The 24434-nt window shown below is 37.9% G+C and overlaps 2 protein-coding genes across 10 annotated transcripts in view; one reads left to right on the plus strand and one right to left on the minus strand.

Moving 5' to 3' along the window:
- ZNF366 (zinc finger protein 366) overlaps positions 1-23729 on the minus strand; it is a 340164-nt gene extending 316435 nt beyond the window's left edge. For 5 of the 9 annotated variants that reach the window (XM_021076721.1, XM_021076716.1, XM_021076718.1 and 2 more), the window contains exon 1: positions 23408-23655. The gene's annotated coding sequence lies outside the window, so the exon portion shown is untranslated. Of the gene's footprint in view, positions 1-23407 lie in introns of all 9 variants that reach the window. The other 4 variants (XM_021076720.1, XM_021076717.1, XM_021076719.1 and 1 more) reach the window with 2 other exon arrangements.
- The window catches only part of TNPO1 (transportin 1), a 103241-nt gene continuing 102454 nt past the window's right edge, over positions 23648-24434 (plus strand). Inside the window, exon 1 of the mRNA XM_021076714.1 lies at positions 23648-24061. Within this exon, the coding sequence (XP_020932373.1) occupies positions 24047-24061 (15 nt within the window). The 5' untranslated portion in view covers positions 23648-24046. The remainder of the gene's footprint in view (positions 24062-24434) is intronic.

A 24434-nucleotide genomic window follows, 5' to 3' on the forward strand; every position in this document is an offset into this window, starting at 1 on the left:
TACTCTTTGAAAAGAGTACAAGCCCATTTAGGATGCTGGGGAATTATACTAGTTATCTATTGTTCTAGAACAAATTATCTCAAATTTGGCAGGTAGCTTGAAAACTAGAACATTTAGTATCTAACATTGTTTCTGAGGGTCAAGAATCTGGAAACAGGTTCAGTGTGCCTCTTGAGGTTGCAGTCAGGATGTCAGCCATGGCTGCAGTTTGCTGAAGACTTGAATAGAGTGGAGGATCTGCTCCCCAAAGACTCATTCACATGACTGTTGACTGGAGCCCTTGCTTTCTTACTGGCATTGGCAGGGTGTCTCAATTCTTTGCTACAGGGACCCCTCTCTCCATAGCGTTGCTCACATCATGGCAGCTAACTTCTGAATGACATTAGAGAGAGCAAGGCAGAAATTACAATGCCATATTTATTGCCCTCACTATTGCCATATTCTTTTTTTTTTTTAAGGGCCCCACCCACAGCAATATGAAAGTTCCCAGGCTAGGGGTCAAATTGGAGCTGCAGCTGCCAGCCTACACCATAGCCACAGCAATGCCAGACTCAAGCTGCAACTGTGACCTATACCACAACTCACTGCAAAATCAGATCCTTAACCCACTGAGCAAGGCCAGGAATGGAACCCATATCCTTATGGATACTAGTTGGGTTTGTTACCGCTGAGTCACAAAGGGAATTCCATATTTTTGCCATATTCTGTGGGTCACACAGACCAACCCTGATACAATGTAGGAAGGGTACAATGTACAAGGTATTTTATAAGGGCATGAATACCAAGAAGTGAAAATTATTATTAGGGACCATCTTGGACAATGGCTACCACAAGAATCCTACCCTAACTAACAATTCAACAGAATAATTACCTTGGTTCTGGATTGGCACTGAAGAACCTAATTTCTTCATAGAAAAAAGAGCAAAAAGCTGTTCTTAAGATAATTTGACTTTGACAGAGCTGCAAATATGTTATCTCTAAGTATTGTGTGACAAAACATTACTGTTTTCATTTTGCAGCTTCTCTGATGTAAGGACTTTTTTTATTTATATATTGTATGCAAAGAGTATCATTACTGGTAAAGTTAGAGCAGTATACTCTTACATCATTCATTTAAATAGTTGAATTAAAAATAGTTTGGAAGAGCTGAATTATAAAGTTATGATGATAATTATTTAGGCCAAAAGTTAGCAAACTTTCTCTGTAAAAAGCTAGATATTAAATATTTTCGGCTTTTCAAGCCGTACACTCTTTGTCACAACTAATATAAAACCCATCAACAAATAACACTGTCAGCATTTAGTATTGGAGCAACAAAGAATATGAAGTCAGCAGTTGGTATTGAGAGTCCAAAAATTCTGTTCTAGACAACAAATTTCTGAAACACAATCAGATAATTATCCATTGGGTAAGTGTTATACAGCTGCTGGAATAAGAGTGTTTCACCAATAGATAATAATATGAGATGAAGAAAATATCAGTACTTCTAACTTATTGACTAGTGTAAATATGATGAGTGTTTTTAACTACCCATAAGGAGCTTATCATATATAACATCAGGTTTAAAGGTAATCATAGTACAAGATCTGAAGATGTTTTAACATATTTAGTTGAGGTCTGTAATTGTTCTGAGGCGACTAAGCTAAGCATTGGCTACTGAATTAAGGGGCTGGCTTTGTAACAAGCAATAGGTCTTGAGTGTGTACCAGGTCAGTGAGTCAAGACCTATAAACCCATGGTCTATCTTTCTCATGTATGTACAAAAAAAGGAAACATTTATATAATCCAGGAAGACTTTTATGGCCTCTGTTTTAATTAATCTGGCTGTGTCCATGGAATCTTTTGCCTGTTGGGATTCTGGGACCATAGCTATTTCTTCAGTGAGTTCCTAAACCATACATAATCTAGGTATATTATTAACCATATCAGCTATAAGTTTATTGTGCCAGAGAAATTTTCTGAGACTTTAAAAAGTAATCCTTGGAGTTCCCATCATGGCGCAGTGGTTAACGAATCCGACTAGGAACCATGAGGTTGCGGGTTCGATCCCTGCCCTTGCTCAGTGGGTTAACGATCCGGCGTTGCTGTGAGCTGTGGCGTAGGTCACAGACGCGGCTCGGATCCTGCATTGCTGTGGCTCTGGCTTAGGCTGGTGGTGGCTACAGCTCCGATTAGACCCCTAGCCTGGGAACCTCCATGTGCCGAGGGAGCGGCCCAAGAAAAGGCAAAAAGACAAAAAAAAAAAAAAAAAAAAAAAAGTAATCCTTGTGCGATACATTTTATCTGGTGGTTCCATTTGCAAAGTAAATCCCTACCTATTAAAGTTGTAGAAATTGTGTCACAAAGAAGAAAGGAATAGCTTCCTGATCATGATTCCTGAGTATCAATTACAGGTTGGAACTTGGCAAAGGTCTTAGAATTCTTAGAAATTTTCACCATTTTAGTGCATCCAGTAAACCAAGGCAAATAAACTTTGTTTTTCTTCACGTCTCCCATAACTTACTACATACCCTCTAATTTGTCTTTTATTATCTTCTTTTACCGTCTGGCACAGCCAGTCATTTTTACTTCCAGTTAAAACTTCTCTCTTTCTTTTCTTATTGTAGTCCTTCTTAGATTTCAAACAACTTTAAAATTTTATTCTCAGGGATCTAATGTCTTATTGTAAGGAGATTAAAGGTAGATATAGTGACTCCAGAGCAACAAAAAGCTGTATTAGTCCCTTTGAGAATTAAGAAGAAAAGGGAAGTACTGGGACTTAACGTCACCCTTACAGCAGCATCACTGGGGACACATTTTGGATAACTGTCCTTCTTTTTCTTAGCCAGTACAGAACATTGATTCTTTCAGTTGCCTTTGTGTTTGCAGTATCTACAGGTATTCCAATCCACAGGCTCCCAATGTGTAGAAACAGAGGCTCTCTTTTTTTTGGTATTTTTTTTAACCAGTAAGCCAAACACCAATGAGTTTCAGCTTTTTTACTTCCTAAGGCTCTGGCAATATCTAGCTACATGTTGAATATTTTCTAGATGGGTAATTTTACATTTCACTTTCTTTTTTATTATTAAATTCCTTAGTTCAGATTTGATCCCATTTATAACATCTCTACTTTGTTGGGTGTTTACTTCAGCTTCTAGAATATTTCCTGAAGTATATTTTTCATTTTTGTTTTGTTTACAATTTGAACTATTCTACAATTTTTCCCTTAAAATAACTGTTTCTGAAATTGTCTCATTTTAGTCAATTTTTAAGTTTTTATTGCCCTCTTAAAACAAACTTGTTAAGTTTATATAACTGGGTGATTTAAATCTTTTCTTTACTATCTTTCAGCTTATTAAGCATTTTCCCTGGCTAAGCATTAGCTAAACTAGTTGGTATAGATATGCAATGGTAAACTGATTGGTATAGATATGTAATGGAGGAAATAAACTGTGTAACAAAATATTAAATTTAGTTTAAAAATTTCTGCCTGTATTGCAAATTTAGGAAAATCCTTAATTATGCCCCTTAACTTGGCTCTAGATAAGAATTTTAATTCAATCTTTTGGCCTCAAAATTTTACAATATAATTGTTCTTCCTCTGAAAAAACCCTGAGAAAAGAATAGCTCATTTAGAAAGTCTAGTAAAATTGAGTAGAAAACAAGAGAGAAATGCAAAGTGAATAGGTTTCAAAAAGTTACAAAGTCTTTGAGAGAGACTGTCTTGAGTTAGAACTTTTTTGAGCTCTTAGCATGACATAGAAGCTGACTAATGGAGTTCCCGTCGTGGCGCAGTGGCTAACGAATCCGACTAGGAACCGTGAGGTTGAGGGTTCGGTCCCTGCCCTTGCTCAGTGGGTTAAGGATCCGGTGTTGCTGTGATCTGTGGTGTAGGTTGCAGACTCGGCTCGGATCCCTCGTTGCTGTGGCTCTGGTGTCGGCCAGGGGCTACAGCTCCGATTCGACCCCTCGCCTGGGAACCTCCATATGCCGTGGGAGCGGCTACAGCTCCGATTCGACCCTTCGCCTGGGAACCTCCATATGCCGTGGGAGCGGCCCAAAGAAATAGCAAAAAAAGAGACCAAAAAAAAAAAAAAAAAAAAAAAAAGTCCATAGAAGCTGACTATTAATTATTTGGTATTTTGTCTCCTAATATTTTTAAAGTTCTCCTTAATTATACTAATTTAAAGATCTGGACATGTCAAATACGACATTAATATTTTAAGTCAAAAAGTTTTCTCTGTTTACCAAGAAAAGTGCAATGCTTTTTAAAAGAAATAGAAGCTCTTCCAGGAAGAGGATGAGATTTTGGCATAGACAAACCCATGACACACAAGAAAGACAGGCACTTCAGTCAGTCTATAGTGTGGGCTTTTGAAAGGTATTTGGGTTCTCCAACAAAGCAGAGACTAACTAGGAAGAGGCCACTCACTCAACAACCTGACGCTTGATGCTTGAGTATGGACAAAACAAAGTGAACAAATTAACAAGAAAGAGTGTACTCCTATAAAAAAGGTTTTATAGGAGATTCTAGATAAAGTTTGACAAACTCTTTTTTTTTTCCCCCTCACAAATTGACTGCTGGTCTAACAACAGATCTCCAACCATTAGCCCTCAAGTCTGGCTTGTGCTGAATTGAAAACCTACTGGGCTTATGCACCCATCGGTTCCCTATGGAATACCCACTTACACATTCAAAAGAAACAAAACAACCAAGAACAAAGCAAAAACACAGGAAAGAAGACTGTGTACATGTAGGCAAACAGCAGCAAAAGCAAGGCAATCAACAGGAGACCAAGCAGGTTAACGGTGAAAAAAATTTCTCAAATGGCATACCTCAAAACAAAAGGTATAATGATTTTATGCACCTATTTAGTGAACACATCTAAACCAAAAAGTCTAATTGCTCTATACAAAGACCTAGGCTTAAACATAGACATATTTGTTTACAAATCCTAGAATAACAAAATAAATTCAACTATCACGTAACATCTGAAATAAAAAGACAAAGCAAATTTATTGTTTATTATAGTAAGAGATGTCAGTTAGACACAGTCTTTTTTAGCAGAACCCATTGCCAATCTTATACTAACTATATAAGGATTTAGGGAAGTATGGCGTTCAGGAACTGAACTCAGAGTATAACTGGGTTGGCATCCTCTGCAGAAGTGTGGTTACTCAAGTGAGACTACTGTTGGTCTCAGGAGCATGCTACTGAAGTAAGTCTCTCTCCCTGAAAGGCTGACTTTCAGAAGCGAGAGACTGACAAAAGCGGTTGGTTTGTTAAAGTGTGCTTATCAGGTAAGTCATATGACAGGACAGGTTTAAAATCAGTTATGGTGGCTATTTGTTTCATGGCGTCAGAATAATCAATCTTCTACATTCATAAGAACTTTCTTAAATCTCAGGTTCCAAGAAAGAAAAAGTAAGAGAACTATTGGAAGTTATTCATAGTATCAAAAATGGTAAAACTGACCACTCTGAAACAGGTGTCAGCCTTTGGGTTAGATACAATGTCTTTGGTACAAGTGAGATTTTTTTAGTGTAAGGTTGTACCTTATATGGTTGAGCCTGCAAACAAAGGGGAAAAAGATACCTCTGGAAAAAGAGTTGCAATTGAAATCAATACATATTTAGATAATTTCATTCCCTACTGGCATTAACATTAATTGTAAACAATATTCCTTTTTAGTAAATACATCTGTAAAATATATATATGTAAATTTGCTGAGAGAGTATTCCATATTCCACTTTTACATTCCCTTAATTGATTTTTCATCTGTTTTCATCATACAGAAAGGTTCTGGTCAAAAAAAATCATAACTTCACCTTTTTTCATATTTAATATTCTAATCCATCTGGTTTTAATTTACGATACCCTCTTCATTTCCAAGGCAATTGATTATAATGTTATTTGTAACCACAGAGTTAGAACTTCATCTTAGAACTAAAGACTAGGGAAAGTAAATCTAAATTTATTTTTGGAAAAGAAGAGAAGAAAAGATAGTATCAATACGATTAACAGCTTGATTTCTGGATTCAGACAGATCTGGTTTTAGATCCTAGCTCTTTCTTTCATGGATTTTATGACCTGGGGCAAGTTACCTAACTTCTCCGAGTTTCTGTGTTCTTATCTGTGACATGGTGATAATAAATAATACCTACTCTTACGGCTATCGAGAGGATCAAAAGCAATAAATTAAATAGAGAGCTTAGCATAGTTTCTGGCACATGGTAGACATCTAATAAATGGGATGTATTATTTTTAAAATTACTAGGAAAAATATGAAGAGACATGCTAAAATACTTTGTTTCTTGTTTTGCTTTCTGTAAATAAAATTATTTTAAATAGTTTGAAAATCTTTTGCATCATTTCCAATACAATACCCTATTTAGATCTTCATTGCCCTTTAAGGTAAGAAATATCTTAATAATTATGTTAATATATTTATAGTAAGAAACAACTTTATTTCCCTTGGGTGAGGTAACAAGGGTGAGAATATGAGGTCAAAGAAATGTATGAGTTCTTTAAATGTGGCTAAAGTATCCAGGGAAAATGATAATTTATACTCCTAAAGAATTTTCACTTTAGCCACTCAGTCCATCTGATGCCATAATATATGGAGCCACAGGCTGCTGCAGCAGAAAATAATAAAAGAGCACTCAATTGGGGCAAGGCCTCCTGATCTTTATGAATGGCTCAAAGATATATGGACACAGAGACGCAAAAGGACAAGTAATACTTTTGTGAAGTTGGTGCTCTGCACCAAGAAAAGTTCTAAATAACCTGAATAATTATCTATTTAATGAATGTACTATAATATACTTAATCATTCAAATCTCAGCTCTGCCATTGGCCATGTGATCTTATGTAATTTATCTTTTTATTTTATTATTATTATTATTGTTATTATTATTTGCTTTTTAGGGCTGCACTGTGGAATATAGAGTTTCCCAGGCTAGGGGTCAAACTGAAGCTCTAGCTGCTGGTCTATGCCACAGTGACAGCAACGCAGAATCTGAGCCAAGTCTACACAGCTCACAGCAATTCCGGATCCTTAACCCAGAATCTGAGCCAAGTCTACACAGCTCACAGCAATTCCGGATCCTTAACCCAGTCAGCAAGGCCAGGGATGGAACCTGCGTCTTCGTGGATGCCAGTAAGATTCGTTACCCACTGAGCCACAATGGGAATGCCTATTTTTTTTTTAATTTTTTATGGCTACACCTGCAGCATATGGAAATTCCTGGGCCAGGGACTGAATCCAAGCCACATCTGTGACCTATGCTACAACTGCAGCAATGCTAGACCCTTTAGTCCACTGGGCCCAGCCAACGATCAAACCTTCAGCTCCACAGAGACCTGAGCCGCTGCAGTCAGATCCTTAACCCACTGCGCCATGGGGAGGCAGACTCTGATCTTAAGCAATTTACTTAACCTTGGCATCCCTCAGTTTCCTCATCTGTAAAATGAGGGTACTAAAATTACCTATTTCTGGAGTTACTGCTGTGGCACAGCAGGTTAAGGATCTGGCACTGTCTCTGCAGCAGCTCTGTCTCTGCAAAGACAGAGTCAATCCCTGGCCCTGCACAATGGGTTAAGGATCTGGCATTGCTGCAGCTGTGGTGTAGGTCACAGCTGTGGCTTGGGTTTGATCCCTGGCCCAAGAACATGCATATGCCACAGGTGTGGCAAATGAATAAATGAATAAATAAATAAAGTACCTATTCATAAAGCTGCAATTAAGATTAAATGAGTTAATATATGTCAAGCATTCAGAAAAGTGCCTGATATGAAGTAAGCATTCTAGGTGGGGATTAATATTAACAGCTAAATTTTCTTAGGATGAATCTTCACCTGCAAAAGGGTATTTATATTTTTTTCTCCCAATATTTAATGCTAAGTCACTTTTTAAGAATTAAATTGAGAATATGAGATTTAAGAATTTATACCAACAATAGCAATGTCTGTGTGCTTATTTTTCCATAGCCTCTTTCAAAGTTTTACGATTTTTCTTTTTTTTTTTTCCTTGTCTTTTTGTCTTGTTTAGGGCCACATCCATGGCATATGAAGATTCCCAGGCTAGGGGTCTAATTGGAGCTGTAGCCCTCCAGCCTACACCAGAGCCACAGCAATGCCAGATCTGAGCCATGCCTGCAACCTACACCACAGCTCATGGCAACACCAGATCCTTAACCCGCTGAGCGAGGCCAGGGATCAAACCCACAACCTCGTGGTTCCTAATTGGATTCATTTCCACTGCGCCACGATGGGAATTCCCCTATATCCCACTTTTAAGGTGTTTAAAACTGGATATCATTTTGGGCTTTTATTGATAAGACTATATGATTTTATTATTGAAATTACTGATATGTAGCTTTTATTTTTATTTTTAAATTTATTTATTGTTTTTGGCCACACCTATGGCATGCAGAAGCTCCCAGGCTGGGGATCAGACCTGTGCCTCAGCAGTAACCGGAGCCTCAAAAGTGACAATGCCAGATCACTAACCTGCTGAGCCAACAGAGAACTCTGTGGTTTTTACTTTGATAGTTTTTTTTTCCCCCTATTGCCACACCGACAGCACATGGAAGTTCCAGGGCCAGGAATTTAATCCAAGCCACAGCTGCAAGGCAATATCCTTTAACCCACTGCACAGGCTAAGGATCCAAACCCACCTCTGCAGCAACCCCAGCAGATGGCAGTCAAATTTTTACCTCACTGCACCTCAGCAGGAACTCCCAGCAGTTTTCTTGAATCACTCATTAACTCAGAAAATTTCACTGATTCCCTAACCTTGGTTTTTTTGGGTTTGTTTTGTTTTGTTTTGTATTTTTAGGGCCATGCTGGACAAAGCCACATCTGGGACCTACACCACAGCTCATGGTAATGCCAGATCCTTAACCTACTCAGCAAGGCCAGGAATTGAACCTGCATCCTCATGGATCCTATTTGGGTTCATTGCCACTGAGCCATGATACCACTGAGCCACGATGGGAACTCCGGATTCCCTAATCTCGAGTAGCCTCCCATTACTCATTATTGCATCCCCTATTTTATTCTCTTCATGGTAGTAATCAGGAATTGTCTTGTTATTTGCTTACATGTTTGCCTTTATGCATGGGGCCATAACTTGTATTTCAGCTTTGAAATCCTTACTGACCACATCAACACTGCCATATTAAATTGCAATATACCCTGATCTAGCATTACAGAACTATCTTAGAGCTAACAGAATCTAAATCTGCTTCCTAAATCCTGGCTTTCCCTGTAGATCTATTTGCAAGTCATCTCTGGGCAGAAGTGGCCTTTCATTCAGGAGAGAGCAATGTGTAGAATTGACAATTATCCATTTCTGAGCTAAAGTTCTGCCCTGCTGTTAAGTCTTGCTGCCACTGGGCACAGTGAGACCAGGGATTTATACATGGTTTTATTCAGAGATTGTGTAAATAAGAACCTATCATCCTTAAATATTTTTTAGCAAAATATAAACTATTTCTAAGTAAATAATAAGATCAAAATATTAGCACTAGGAGTTCCCGTGTGGCTGAGGGGACACTGGTTCAGTCCCTGGCCCCACTAAGTAAGTTAAGTCTCCAGTGTTGCCACAAGCTGCAGTGTAGGTTGTAGACGTGGTTCAGATCTGGCATCGTTATGGTGTGGGCCAGCAGCTGCAGCTTCAATTTGACCCCTAGCCTGGGAATTTCCATTAGCCATAAGAGCGGCCCTAAAAAACAAAGAAACAAACAAACAAACAAGAAAATCAGCACTAGATAAAAAGTAACAGTTGGATTTCAGTGCAGATGTCTTCACTTATTTACCACGTGACCTTGGTCAAGTTACTTATCCTTTTTGATCCTTCCTCTATAAAATGAGGCAACTGCATCAGATTTATCAATGCCTTCCAGCAGCAATTCCAAAACAATTTATTAAGGGAAAATGTATAAAATCAATATTAATAAACTATCCTTTTTATATCCAAGCAGTTAAAATAAACCTTGGTAAAGCTTCTGGTACTGCTATTTTACCAGAATATATTGGTAGCTTCATGGGATTTCTGTGCTCAATCATCAAATCATCTCTTCTAGCTAAATCCCATGAATCAAATGATTTGGAGACATACTTCTCCAGTGGAAAACTCTGAGGTAGTCTCCCTAGCCCCTTTTCTTATTCTAGAAACTGTTCTTCCCTCTTTTTTTCTTCCCACTACAACAAAGCCACAGCAGGGCAGCCCTGCTGCAATCTGACCCTTCCTTCCAGCCACAGCTAATCACTTGTGGTCCACACTGAGCACCTCACTCAGTCAAGGCCAATAAGGCCCACCCCCAGGAATTTGGGTGTTAGAAAGAAAAAAAGATGGAGAGTTGGCCCCTGATGCTTGAAGCCATAAGATGTAAATCTTGGGTATATTGGGCAGTCGTGTCCCCCATAGGACAAATGGCTCTATACACAAGAGGCAGAGACTCTAACATTGCTGGTCCATAGACAAGCTGTATTTTTACCCCTAAAGTAGGTTCTTCAACTTCTATTTGGGAAATATTCTTTTTTCTTTTTGCCTTAAGTGGTCAAAATCTGGTTTGGTTGCCTTCTTCCCCAACCCCCAAATCTAAAGTAACACAGCTTCTATCCAAATAAATTGAACTCTCTCATCTTCAGATAATCTCCCGGCCAGGGATGATTGTTTTCTTTCCTAGCCCTGTCCATCTCTATGACTTCTATAATACTGCCTTGAGTCAACTGCTCACATTTCTCCTTTCTTTTAAATTGAAAGATGGCCATTAGCTTAACTACTAAAGATGTACTTTCTCTAGCTAAAATTGACCTATATGACTTAGAGATATTTTCACCTTGTTTTTTTCACTTCTGAGCCTTTCTCCTTCAGATTGTTGTACAGAATACTATAGTTTCCTATAAAAGAAAGTTCCATAGACATAGCTCAGTAAAAAATAATAACTATATATATACATACATACACACACACACACAAATATATATATACATATCATAAGATGGGTCTTTATTTCATCCACTTAGATTTTATAACCACACCATGGCATATGGAAGTTCCTGGGCCAGGGTTGAATCTGTGCCTCTGCAGAGGCCCAACCCACTGTGCCACAATGGGAACTTCTCATCCACTTAGATCTTGAAGTAAGAGAAAAAAGATGTGTGATACTTTATAATAAATAACCTTTGAGGGAGTTCCCGTCGTGGCGCAGTGGTTAACGAATCCGACTAGGAACCATGAGGTTGCGGGTTCGGTCCCTGCCCTTGCTCAGTGGGTTAAGGATCTGGCGTTGCCGTGAGCTGTGGTGTAGGTTGCAGACGCGGCTCGGATCCCGCGTTGCTGTGGCTCTGGTGTAGGCCGGTGGCTACAGCTCCGATTGGACCCCTAGCCTGGGAACCTCCATATGCCGCGGGAGCGGCCCAAAGAAATAGCAAAAAGCCAAAAAAAAAAAATCACTTACATCCTTAGGGTAAATGTTAAAAAAAAATAATAATAATAATCCTTTGAAATAAATATCTTAAAACTAGAAACATGGTAAGTCATCAAAACAACAATGTGATGGCATCCTGCCTCCTTAGCAATCCAAATTCCAATATCATATCCACTTATAACAATGTAAGTATGTATTCCACATAGTACTGGGATATTCTTCTGAGGAAGAAACACAAATACAGAAATTATCTGAGCAAAGATATTACTGACCAGCATAGGAAGAAAAGGGTTAATGAGGAAAAGGGAAAGGTGCTAAGAGATAAGAATTAATAGCTTATTCACAACTATTATTAAAATATTCCTTTGTTTTGATTTTTTTAGAGGTCTTACCAGCTTATGCATTCTTAAAAAAAAAAATTCCCTAATGGTTTTTCTTTCTAATTTATGTAAATATGTATCCCCTCAGAAAAAAATCCAATTCCAAGATTAGAAAGCTTTCCTTCTGTTCAGTCCTTAGGGACCATGAAATATGTTTACCCCCATAGGCAATACAAGTCCTGTGAAATGCAGGCAGAGCTTGCATGCCTTAAAATGCATTTCTCTGACTGTACAATCATTAGAAAGCTTTCCTTCTGTTCAGTCCTTAGGGACCATGAAATATGTTTACCCCCATAGGCAATACAAGTCCTGTGAAATGCAGGCAGAGCTTGCATGCCTTAAAATGCATTTCTCTGACTGTACAATCATTACCAGTATAAGCAAAGCAAATCCAAATTACCACTTCCACTCCAGGCCAACTAGAGAAGAGACAGCCCTCATTTTAGAATTCTTTAAACCTTCCCTGACAGAAGTGCTAGGAAAAGCATAACATACGGAATCACAAATTGATCTTTTGACAAACTGCCAATCTAGTGACTCTTAAAGGAAGAACAACAGCGAACACTAAGGACAAAAGTAATAGCTGAGAGACGGAGTTGAAAATTGAACTAAAAATGCAGAGAAAGGGGGGTAAAAAGGAGCCAGCCCAGCCTACATGTAACTTCAGAGTCCCATGAGAAAACTTCATGAGAATATTTTATTGCTTTCAAATTTATGAATAAATATCTTTGTAGCAGAAAATCTCCATGGCTAGGTGGAATTCTCTGGGATTGGATATTATAAGCTCAAAATTTCTGGCAGAAATTAAAGGTTAGGAAAAGACATTCCCACTTTTTGTCTCAAGGGATGATTCATTTTCAAAGACATGCACATATATCTATATTTTTTTCTTTTTTGGCTGCCCCACAGCATACGGGGTTCCCAGGCCAGGGATCAGATCCGAGCAAACCACACTGCAGCTGTGGCAATGCCAGATCCTCAACCCACTGTGCTGGGCAGGGGATTGAACGTGTGTCCCAGCACTCCAGAGATGCGCCAATCCCGTTGCGCCACAGCGTTAACTCCAATATGCATATATATTTAATCTGTAAATTTTACTTTAACAATGTGTTTAGAATATTAATATTTCTGGACAGAATGTCTTTGTTCTATGAAAGCTGCTGATCCATTTATAAATTAATTTTGTGAAGAATTTTCATAATATAAAAAAATTTTCGGTGCCTAATTCTTAAATATGTCTGAATGGAGAGCCAAGTCTCACCAGACATTTAAGGAAAGTTCCGAAATGAAAGGCAGAGACAAAAATAAATACAAGAAAAAGAAAGGGATGGAATGCAGGCAATAGAAAAAGTTTTGTTTTTTTGACTTAAAATCATCCAAGAGGTCAGAAGACTTAGTGTTTTTCACACATTCCCCCCATAAAAAAGCTTGATTTGAGATGCCTTGAGGAAGCATTCTCACTACGTCTTGCCACTATTTGCCAGAATTTCTGCCTTGTTGGAATCAGACAATCTGCCCAACTCCTCTTTAGTAGAGTATAACACAAACACTCAAAACATAAACATCTTTAAAGTAAAAAAAGTTTGCATTCCTCTGTCATACTATTAATAGTGTCAGTATAATTAGCATATATTCAGTATATATTCAATTCACCTGGCAAAAATTACTACTCATTCCAAATAGCTGGCATTTATTTGACCTCTTCCTTTTGCTGGACACTATGAGAAAACCCTTATAAGCATAGCAAATACAACCAATATTTTCATCAAGAAAATGAGGAAAACAAGGATTTGAAAGGTCAACTGACATCGCCAAGATGACAAAGCCAGGATTTGAATCTAGATATTCCTGGAACTAAAGCTTTACCTTTAACTTCCTTCTTTAAAACATGTAAAAGGAAAACTAAAGTTGTATTGGGAGGGTACAGAAGGAGGGGGAGTATATGGTAAACTGGCAATATGTGTCCCCTGATAGATTTGTTCCTCAAAAGTTTTACAAGTTGAAGATAAAAATAAATATAGAACTATTTCAAAAAGGGAGCAGAGCTGTCTTCCTAGTCAGGGACTCACACAGGGCCTTGCCTTGATAGTGTTTTGATAGGGTTACCACCATCCAAGGGTGGGGGTGCTAAATGCTGTTTCAAAAGAAGATGCATGGCAAGATCAGAGGTCACCTGGAAAGACTTTAAACCCAAAAGCGAATCTGCCTTTCAGCAGCAAATTCCCATTAACAAAATGCAGGGAAACACATGCATAAGAATCAAAATAGCAGTCCACGTCCAAATATGATTAGAATGTTTGTTTTTCCAGTAAACAAACCTATGTGGGAAGTTAAGTCATAGTCAGAAAGTTGCTTAGTGAGCATAGAAACAAAGCCAGGGAGTTAGATTCTCTTAATATTTCACCAAGCTAGTCATCCCATTCACCCATTTATTCACTTACAAACTATTGAGTACCTCTTTTATGCCTGACATTGCTCTTCATGCTGCAGATATGCTTGTTAGTAACAGACAAAGTTCTCACTCTAAAGGAGTCCACATTTTAGTGAAAGAAATGGACAATCTCAAAAAAATAGAGAATAGGATTTTAGATACTTATATATGCAACAAATAACATTAAGCATGGTAAGAAGATAGAAGTTTAATAGGGTGGTCAAACAATATCTAGCAGACTACTTGAAATCTGAAGAGGTAAGAGAGATCATTGTGTTAAGTCCTGGAAGGACAACAGTCCAGCTGAGGAAACAGCAAGTGTAGAGAGCCAAAGTGGAGATGAGCTCATTATGTTTGAGGGGTAGTATGGCTGGAGCCCATGGGAGATGTTTTGAGAAGAGTGACAGAATCCAGTTTCTGGGAGTCAGGCCTTGGACTGGAGTGAGAGGAAAACATACTTTTTAGGGGGAGTGGAGTTAAGCCTAGATGCTAAGCTAAGTTTGTGTCAAACAACAAGTGACAAAGTTCTGGCTAATGACAAGTGCAAGTGCTGTTTGAAATTTTCTTAAAGGGAAATACACCCCTCCTTATTTTTCTCCTTCCCAATGGCTACGATGTGGTTGTAAATGGCCAAGCTGAAATCTGAGAATCCATACTGGACCATGAAAAAGGAGCTTCATACTAAGAATGGAAAAGTAGCAAGATGGAGGAGCCCATACCTCTGAGAATTATGACTCTTCCAGTGTGTTTTCTGTCACTTGTAGCTGAATCTAATCCTAACTAATATACTTCATTCTTAACTTATTTGAGACTGCATAATGGCCAGAAATTTTAAACCAGGACATTGACTCGCATCTCCTCAGCAACACTGATGGAATATCCTGAGCCCTATTTATAGTTTACAATAGGTTCTTCACAACTTGGCAAATTGTTTATTGTGGCACCCAAACTCCACTTAGTAAGCAGCACTAGTCTACTCACTGAGGTCTGCGTCTTTTATTCTGGTCAATGACTTGATTGGACATTGTGTCTCTTTGGCTTTTAGGATATGCAGATGTATTCTCCCTCCAACCCTAAAAAGACTTTTGAACTTGATGGCATCTTGCATTCTTTCTTAATTTAGAATCCCACAACTCTCATAAATAGTAAAATCACATCCAGTTTAATTCTGGAAGTTTTCCATCCAATGGAGGGGGAAAAATTAAAGATATAGGCTAGAGAAGGCTAGAGGGAAATCAAACAGAGGGAATGGACTTTGCTAAAAGAAACCATGGATTGACTTTTCTCATTCATCATTCTCTAAAGATTCATCCAAGTTGTTGTGCGTATCAATAGTTTGTGGGTTTTTTAATTGCTGAGTAGTATTCCATGATAATGACAGTTTAATTAACCATTCATCCATTGAAGAACATCTGGGTTGTTTCCAACTTGGGGCTATTACAAATAAATCTGCTACAAAAATACATGGACAGGTTTTGTGTGAAAATAAATTTTCACTTCTCTGGGATAAATGCTCAAGAGTGCAATGATTGGGTCATACATAGCCATACATTTAGTCTTTTAAGAAAGTGCCAAACTGTTTTTCAGAGGGGACTGTACCATTTTATATTCCCAACAGCTATGTATAAGTGATTCAGTTTCTTTTGAGTCCTCATTAGATTTTGGTGTTGTCACTTATTTATTTATTTAGTTAGTTAGTTAGTTTTAGTTTTAGTTTTAGCCATTCAGATAGGTGTCTAGTGATATCTCATTAACTGTGGTTTAATTCGTATTTCTTTGATTACCAATGATGTTAACTTGGTTAACCAATGATGTTAACACTGAATTAGCCTTGCATACCTGGAATTAACCCCACCTGGTCACTGTACATAATTCTTTTATACAATGCTGAATTTTATTTACTAACATTTCATTAAGAATTTTTGAGTCGGAGTTCCTGTCTTGGCACAGGGGAAACGAATCCGACTAGGAACTATGAGGTTGTGGGTTCCATCCCTGGCCTTGCTCAGTGGGTTAAGGATCCAGCGTGCAGTGAGCTGTGGTATAGGACGCAGACACAGCTCGGATCTGGTGTTGCTATGGCTCTGGCATAGGCTGGCAGCTTCAGCTCCCGTTCGATCCCTAGCCTGGGAACCTCCATGTGCCATGTCCTGCAAGTGCAGCTCTAAAAAGAGACAAAAGACAAAAAAAAAAAAAAAAAAAAAAAAAAAAAGAAGAATTTTTGAGTCTATGTTGAGTTTGAATCTATAAGAGATACTTGTTTGTAGGGTTTTTTAATTATCTTTGGTTTTGGTATCAGGGTAACAGTAGTTACACAAAATGAGTTGGGGAGTATTTCTACCTCTTCTCTTTTTCTCAAAAAGATAATGTAAAACTGGTAGTAATTCTTTAAATGTTTGGTAAAGCTCTCCAGTGAAACCATCTGGGCCTGAAGATTTCCTTGGGGAGGAGTTTTTAAATTATGAATTTAACTTCCTTAATAGTTACAGGGTAGTCAAATTATCTATTTCATGTTGGTGAGTTATGGTATTTAAAACTTTTCAAGGAACTGGCACATTTCACCTAAGCTCTCAAATGTATGTGTGCAGAGTTGTTCATATTCCTTTATCATCCTTCTGATTTCTGCAGGGTCTGTAGTGATATCCCATGTTTCATCCTGAGTTTTTGGTAATTTGTGTCTTCTTTCTTTTTCAGTATTGCTAGACATTTGTCAATTGTACGGATTTTTTTTCCCCCAAGCAGCTTTTTCCATTGATTTGCCTTATTGTTTTTCTATTTTCAATTTTAGTGATTTCTGCTCTTATTTCCTTTTACTTTCAACTTTATATCATATTTGAAGTGAGCTTCTTGTAGACAGCATATATTTGGGTCATAATTTTGGGTCTTCCAAACAAAATACAATGATGTTTTCACACCATTTGTGTTTAATGTAATTAATAAGTTAGCACTATCATTTTATTTCTTGTTTTCTGTTAAGTGTTTTATGGTATATTCTATTTTTTAATTTGTACTTTTCCTGCCTTTCTGTGGGTTACTCACACATTTTTTTCTTGAATTCTATATTGATTTGTCTATAATGTTTTTTAGAGTATCTCTTTATAAAGCTTTTCTTGCCAGTTGCTTTAGGTATTATATTTTATATAAGTTACATACAATTATATATGATACAAACATATTTTACGTATGTGTAACTCATCTCAGTATACAGATATTGTCATTTTACCAGTTCAGGTGAAGTGTAGAAAACTTATCTCCCTTTTTTATGTCTCTTTACTTTCTCAATTTAATACTATGTCTTAAATATTTTCCTTACATACATTTAGAATCACATAAGACAACGTTATAATTTTTGCTTCAACCATCAAACATAATTTAGAAGACTGAAGAGGAAGAAGGGAAACCTATTATACTTACCCATATTTTTACTTATCCTGTTTTTTCTTCCCAATGTTCCTATATTCCTTCTTTTATAATTTCCTTTCTGTTTAGAGTACTTCCTTTTAGCTATTCTTTTAGAAAAAGTATGCTAGTGACAAGATCTCTGAGTTTTCCTTCATCTGAGAATGTCATGATTTTCCCTGCATTCCTAAAAAGGTATTTTTGCTCAATATAGGATTCTGGGTTGATAGTTCTTTTCTTTCAGCGCTTGAAACACAGTATTATTTCCTTTTGGCCTCCTTGGTTTCTAGTGTGAAATTCACTGTCATTCAAATTACCCTTTATGTAAGGCATTATTTCTTGCTCCCTGCTTTCAGGGGTTTTTCCTTTAAGTTTTTGGATGTTGAACTATGTGTTTTGGCATGGATTTTTTTGGGAATTAATCCTATTTGGGTTTCATTTGCCTCCGTAATTTTTAAAAAAAGTAACAGCTTTCCTGAGATATAATTTATATACCATAAAATTCACCTTTTAAAAGTTTACTGTAAAGTGCTTTATAGCATATTCAGAAGGTTGTGCAACCTCCACTATCTAATTTTAGACTGCATTCATCATCCCAAAAAGAAACCTGATGCATATTTGTAGTCACTCTACTTCCCCCTTACAATCCTCATAAGCCACTAATCTACTTTCTGTCTCTGTGAATTTGCCTATTCTCATTATTTCATATAAGTGAAATCATACAATATGTGGTCTTCTATAATTGGCTTCTTTCACTAGGCAAAATGTTTTCAAGGTTCATTCAAATTGTAGCATGTATTAGTACTTTATTCATTTTTTAATACCAATTAATAGTCCATGGTATTGATATACTAAATTTTATTCATTAAATTGATGGACATTTGAACTGCTTTTGAATAATGCTGCTATGAACATTTGCACACAAGGTTTGTGTAGATATATGTTTTCATCTCCATTAGAAGTGGAATTGCTGATGAATTCTATGTTTCTGTTTGTTTGTTTGTTTGTTTGTTTGTTTGTTTGTTTATGGCCACACCTGTGACATATGGAAGTTCCTGGGCTGGGGGTCGTAGTCCACACCATAGCCACAGCAACACCAGATCCAAACCACATCTGCAACCTGTGCCATAGCTTGCAGCAATGCCAGATCCTTAACTCACTGAGTGAGGCCAGGGATTGAACCTGCATCCTCATACACACTATGTTGGGTTCTTAACGTGCTGAGCCACAATGGGAACTCCAGATGTGGTAACTCTATGTTTAATTGAAGAGATCCAAACTGTTTTCCAGCTGCAGCATTTTACAAGCCCTCTGCCCTCAGCAATGGATGAGAGTTCCAATTTCTCCACATGCTCACCAAAATTATTATTATCTGTGCTTCTTACCATAGCTATCTTAAAGAGTATGAAGTGGTGTCTCATTGTTTTGCTGTGCATTTCATGTTGAGTATCTTTTCAAATGCTATTGACAATTTGTATATCTTATTTATAGAAACATACATACAGATCCTTTGCCCATTTCTAATTAGATTGTCTTTCAATTATTGAGATGTATGAGTTCTTTATTCCAGAAAAAGTCTCCTATCAGATATGTGATTTGCAAATATTTTTCCCATTCTGAGGGTAGTCTTTTCACTTTCTCTCTTGATGGAGTCCTTTGAAGGACCAAAGTTTTAAATTTTGATCAAGTCCAATTTATTGAGTATTTTCTTTTGTTGTTTGTGCTTTTGGTGTCCTATCTAAGAAGTCTTTTCCTAACTGAAGTCACAAAGATTTACTAACATGTTTTCTTTTAAGAATTTTACAGTTTTAGCTCTTACAATGAGTTCTACGATCCATTCTGAGTTAATTTTTGTATGTGGTATTAGGGAGGGCTCCAATTTTATTCTGTTGCATGTAGACACTCAGCTTTCCCAGCACTATATATTGAAAAACCATCTTTCCTTCATTTAGTTGTTTGGGCAACTTTGTTGAAAATTTGCCCAGCTTCTTAAATCTGTAGGTTTATGTCTTTTGTCAAATTTCAGAAGTTTTCAGCCATTATTTGAGTATTTTTAGCCTCACCTTCTTTCTTCTTCCAGGGCTCTGATGATATATGAATGTTAAATCTTTTGACACGAATGTTAGATAATCACTCAACTCCATGAGACTATGTTCATTTTTTTAAAATCTATTTTCTATCATTAGATTGGGTAATTTCTACTGTTCTATCTATGAGTTCACTGATTCTTTCCTTCTACCCCTCCATTGTGTTGTTAAGCCTATCCACTTAGGTTTTTATTCCGATTATTATAATTTTTAGTTCTAAAATTTCAATTTGGTTCTTATATCATCTATTACTTTGCTGAGATTTCTATTTTTTGTTTCAAGTTGCTCATTGAGCATTTTTACATCTGTTTTGTCAGATATTCTAAAATCTCTTATCATTCTGTTTTTATCATTAATTGCCTTTTTTATATAAGGTTTGAGAAATCTTCCTGGTTCTTGCTACGATAATTCATTTTTAATTGAAATCTAGATATTTGGGGTATCATGAGATTTTAGATCTTACTTAAATATTTTGTTTTAGCTGGTTTTTCTGACACAGCACTGCAAGAGGAGGTGGAGGTGGGGAGCAGGCACTACCTCTTGACTGCCAGGTTGAGGGAGAAGACCAAGTTCTCCACTTGGCCTCCAGTGACATTCAAGATGGGAAGCTTCTCATTACTGGCTAATGGGGATGAAAGCCCTGCCTCCTTAATTAACTTTCTCTGACACCAGAAGAGGGGAGCGGAAGTTGGGGCACTTCATCACCTAGTGAGGATGGAAGTCTAGGCTCTCCACCAGACCTTCAGGGCATGGGTGGGGTGGGGGGTGGGGTCACAAATTTTTTTCATAGCTTTTGTCTGGAGTATAGGAGTTATTGTCTAAATGTTTTCTGTCTGCTACACTGCCCCTTTACTGGTCACTCAGCTAAAGAGAATAATATTGGGGGGGGGCTTTTTTTGTCTGCACTATTGGCATATCCAGGTTGCCAGCTTCCTCACTTTCAAGTCTGGGACAAATGAGACAAAACAAACCAACAAACAAACACTCCAAAGAAACAAAAAACAATCCAGGAAAATTACTGTGTTCCTTGGGTTTCCAGGGCCCTAGCTGGTCTGTCTTTTTTCCACCTTTTAGAGTATCATGTTGGTTTTATGTGTAAGGTTCAAGGTTTTTAGCTGTACTTAGTGAGACAAAGCGGGAAAAGTAGGTCTACTCCATCTTCCCAGAAGCAGGACTCTAAGTAGACTTTTTTATAAATAGAATCATATTTTAATCACTAGGAGATATTAATAGTTAAAGGAACTTTGAAGTTAACCCTTTCACAGGTAATAATAATTCCCCTGTGTGTCTTTTCTGTACGTTAAAACTATATATAGGGTTTGCTTTAAATGAGAAGTGCCTATAGATTATTCACACATTTCTGAATATTTACCATAGCTGTGCTCTTCCAATATTTGAATTAAATTTCTCTAAATGATTACTTTTTAAAATGTTTTTCCCTTAATGCCATTCTGAGGATATTTCAATGGAAGGCAAGTCCTTAAACTGCCTAGTGTTTAAGGATATAATGAGAATTTCCACATCTTTCTAGAAGTATAAAATGGAAACATTTCTCAGAAGTAGTCTGTGTTAGAAGCTTGCCTGTGTCTAATAGATTATTTCACTTCTCTTACTGAGTTTCTATATACTCATAATAATTGACTATTAAAGATATTTATGTAACCTTTTGGATTTCCAGACCTTTTTAAAAAAATAACCATTCCTCCTTCTCAAATATCTGCTCTTTTATATGTATAATACCTAGTAATACTATCTTTTATTGCCCTCTATCTGCCAGGCACTCTACTAATGAGCTCCTAATATACTTTATCTTATTTAATCCTATTTAAGACAAAGAAAGTGAAGCTCAGAAAGACTGAGACGGAACTGAAAAGTGTTCACTAGTGGTAAAGCCAGCGTCTGCAGATAGGCCCTCTGCCTCCCAGCTTCATGCTTGTTTTGACAATCTACATCGGACAGAATAAGCATCTCCTCCTTCCAAGGTGAAAGCTTATACTATATTTTCTCTCTTAATGCTATTTTGTAATTTCTAACATTTTTTGAGTTTTATCTTGGTCCATTTGTTTTTTTTACCTAAGAAATAAATTTTAATAAAAAATTTAAAATATAAGATATCTGTAGTAGGTTTTGAGGTTACACTCAAAGTTTATTTACTATTTTAAATTTCAGTATGTCATTAAAAACACTGTCAGTTCTTCAAAGTTTTACCACATGAACCCTGCTGTACTGTATTTGGATATAAAGAGAAAACAACAGGGTAGCTGCTATCACATGTGCTAACTGTGCCAAGAGGAAAGAAATAACAGGAAATGTAAAATAAAATAAGCTGTTAATAAGTCTTTGTTAATGTTAAGAAGACTTACTGTTTAAAACATGATGTTTTTAATTTAACCTAGAAGATAAAAAGGCTTCATGTCTAAGTATTTCTTTATTCAATGCAGATTTATATTAAAATTTTAATTCCCTTTCATTTAAATTTTATAAAAGAATGGTTATTTAATTTGCCTCTCGATTTCAAAACATTTGGTAATCAATATTTTTTCTTTCAAAAGATTTTAGCCAATAAATCCTCTTACATACACTAAATAATACTTGCTTTTCATCAATTCATTTCAACGATTTCCAAACAATTAATCAGGTGAATTTCTTACTAATGGCTTAATCAGTAGTTCTTTACATCTGTCATTATTTGCTAATCTTATACATTTACAAAGTTTTCTTGTCATTTTTCTTCAGTAAAGTTGAAGATACCACACACACCCCAATTTGTACAAAACAAGGCTCCCTATACCATGATGGAACTTTTCAAATGCTAAATTTAAACCCTGTTTGTTATTTGGATAAATACACATATTCTAGATAAATATCCCTTCAGTTATACTAAACTCCCATTTAGGAAGGTTTACATTAATTTTTTTTCTTGGTAATCCACTCCTATTTGGGAAGCCTCTTTTTGCTGTACATTTTTGTATTCAATTGCTATCGAATTAACATTAGAAAATGTTGAAATCATATTTATGAACATTTTAGTTATTTAAAATTTTTTTTTTTTTGCTATGTTCAATTCCCTAATGATAGAAATGGTCCTTCTAGACCCAAAATTTAAGTAGTTCTTTTGTAAAATGATTGTGGTAAATGAAAATAATTAACAGTTATTAACATGATGTCTTAGTATAAAAAACACTTTCTTGTATTGGTGCTATAATTTTATCTAGAATACTCCTGGAAGGCAACAACCACTACACATTTTCAAAACATAATAGATACAGCACTTGCAAGTTGGAAAGTCAGTCAAGACTACCGGTATTTTTACACACACTGACCATGGGAGGAAGACTATCAGCGGCATCATCACCTTAGGAAATAATGATGTAGCTATGCGAATTTAAAATTTTCATATAGTAAATGTATTTATAAGAATAATGTCGGGGAAGAGAACTGATATTTATCTATTCACTTCCATTATTATGAATTACTCTAAAAAACGTCTACCTCTCCATTTTGAATTATTTTCTGTTCAGAAAATAAGCCATTTTAATTTCTCATGATGGCTGGTTACGGAGAGGAGTACTTGTTATTTCCAAGAGCAAGAAACTTCTCCAATTTGAATACACACCCGGAGACGTAAAACCTAATTTTCAAAGTCATTTAATTTTCCCTACAGAGCAGTTGATATGTTAGACACAGCATACCTCAAAAGCCTATCCTGCAATATTAGCGGGCAGCCGTCCACTCTCTATCCATTGAAGCCATTTCTGCTTTTTACCAGCGACGATGGAACTGTATTTTTGTGGGACATGCGGCGTGTTCAGTGTGAAATAGGCTCCCAGAGCAAGGCTGTCACTTTGGAGGTGGTCCTGAGGTATGGAATTTAGGCTAGAGGAGGGTCGTCGTGCTAGGAGGGCCTTCGACAGCCCTAGGGAGCCACACTTACAGGGCCATTTTGGTCGAGGCCTCACAGCGCAGAGCAGCGTCCGCGGCGGCTCCTCCCGTGAGCCGGAGGCTGCGGCCGGCACGCCGGCTGCAGGGGGCGCGAGCGGGAGCCCGGCATCAGGCCCAGGCCCGAGGCCGCAGCGCAGACTTAGAAACCGCTGCCACGCGCCGCCGGGCGTAGGTCCGTAGGCCCCGCAGGCCGAGACCGCGGTTTTCCCAGCCCGACTGCCGTTGCCAAGGCGACCGCCGCCGAACGTTCCCGCGGCGAGCCCCGCCCCCTGTCCAATCGGACCGGCGCTCGCCGAAGCCCAGATTCTCTTTGTTCCGCAGCCATTTCAGGCCCGGGACAGGAGGCAGCGCCGCTTCGGCAGAGGGTCTGAACGCCGGAGGCCTCTGGGATGGTGTGGGACCGGGTAGGTGGCGTGAGGGTTCGCGGTCCCGGACTAGAGGGCGGGAGAGGAGGCAAGCTGTTGGGAAGCTCCTTGACGCGCCACGGGGAGAGACAGTGGACCCGCTGCCTTCCCGGTGTCAACCCGGCCGTTTGGAGCCCGGCGGCGGCGGCGCCGCGGTTCTGAGCCCAACAGCTGCGGCCCGGACGTCCTTCGGGATACGGATAAGGGGCGGGCGGCGGCTCCTCAGGTGTTTGAGGTCGGAGCCTGAAACCCGTTAGGGGCGCCAGGAAGAGGGTCGGTTCCCCGGGGAGCTTTTGCTCCCGACCATTAAACCGCGGCGTTTCAGGGCCCTGGGTGCCGCAGTCGCTGCCCCACAACAACTGCTTCCCGCCGG

The sequence above is a fragment of the Sus scrofa genome, chromosome 16 (assembly GCF_000003025.6).
Source record: "Sus scrofa isolate TJ Tabasco breed Duroc chromosome 16, Sscrofa11.1, whole genome shotgun sequence".
In the NCBI taxonomy this organism is placed as follows: Eukaryota; Metazoa; Chordata; class Mammalia; order Artiodactyla; family Suidae; genus Sus; species Sus scrofa.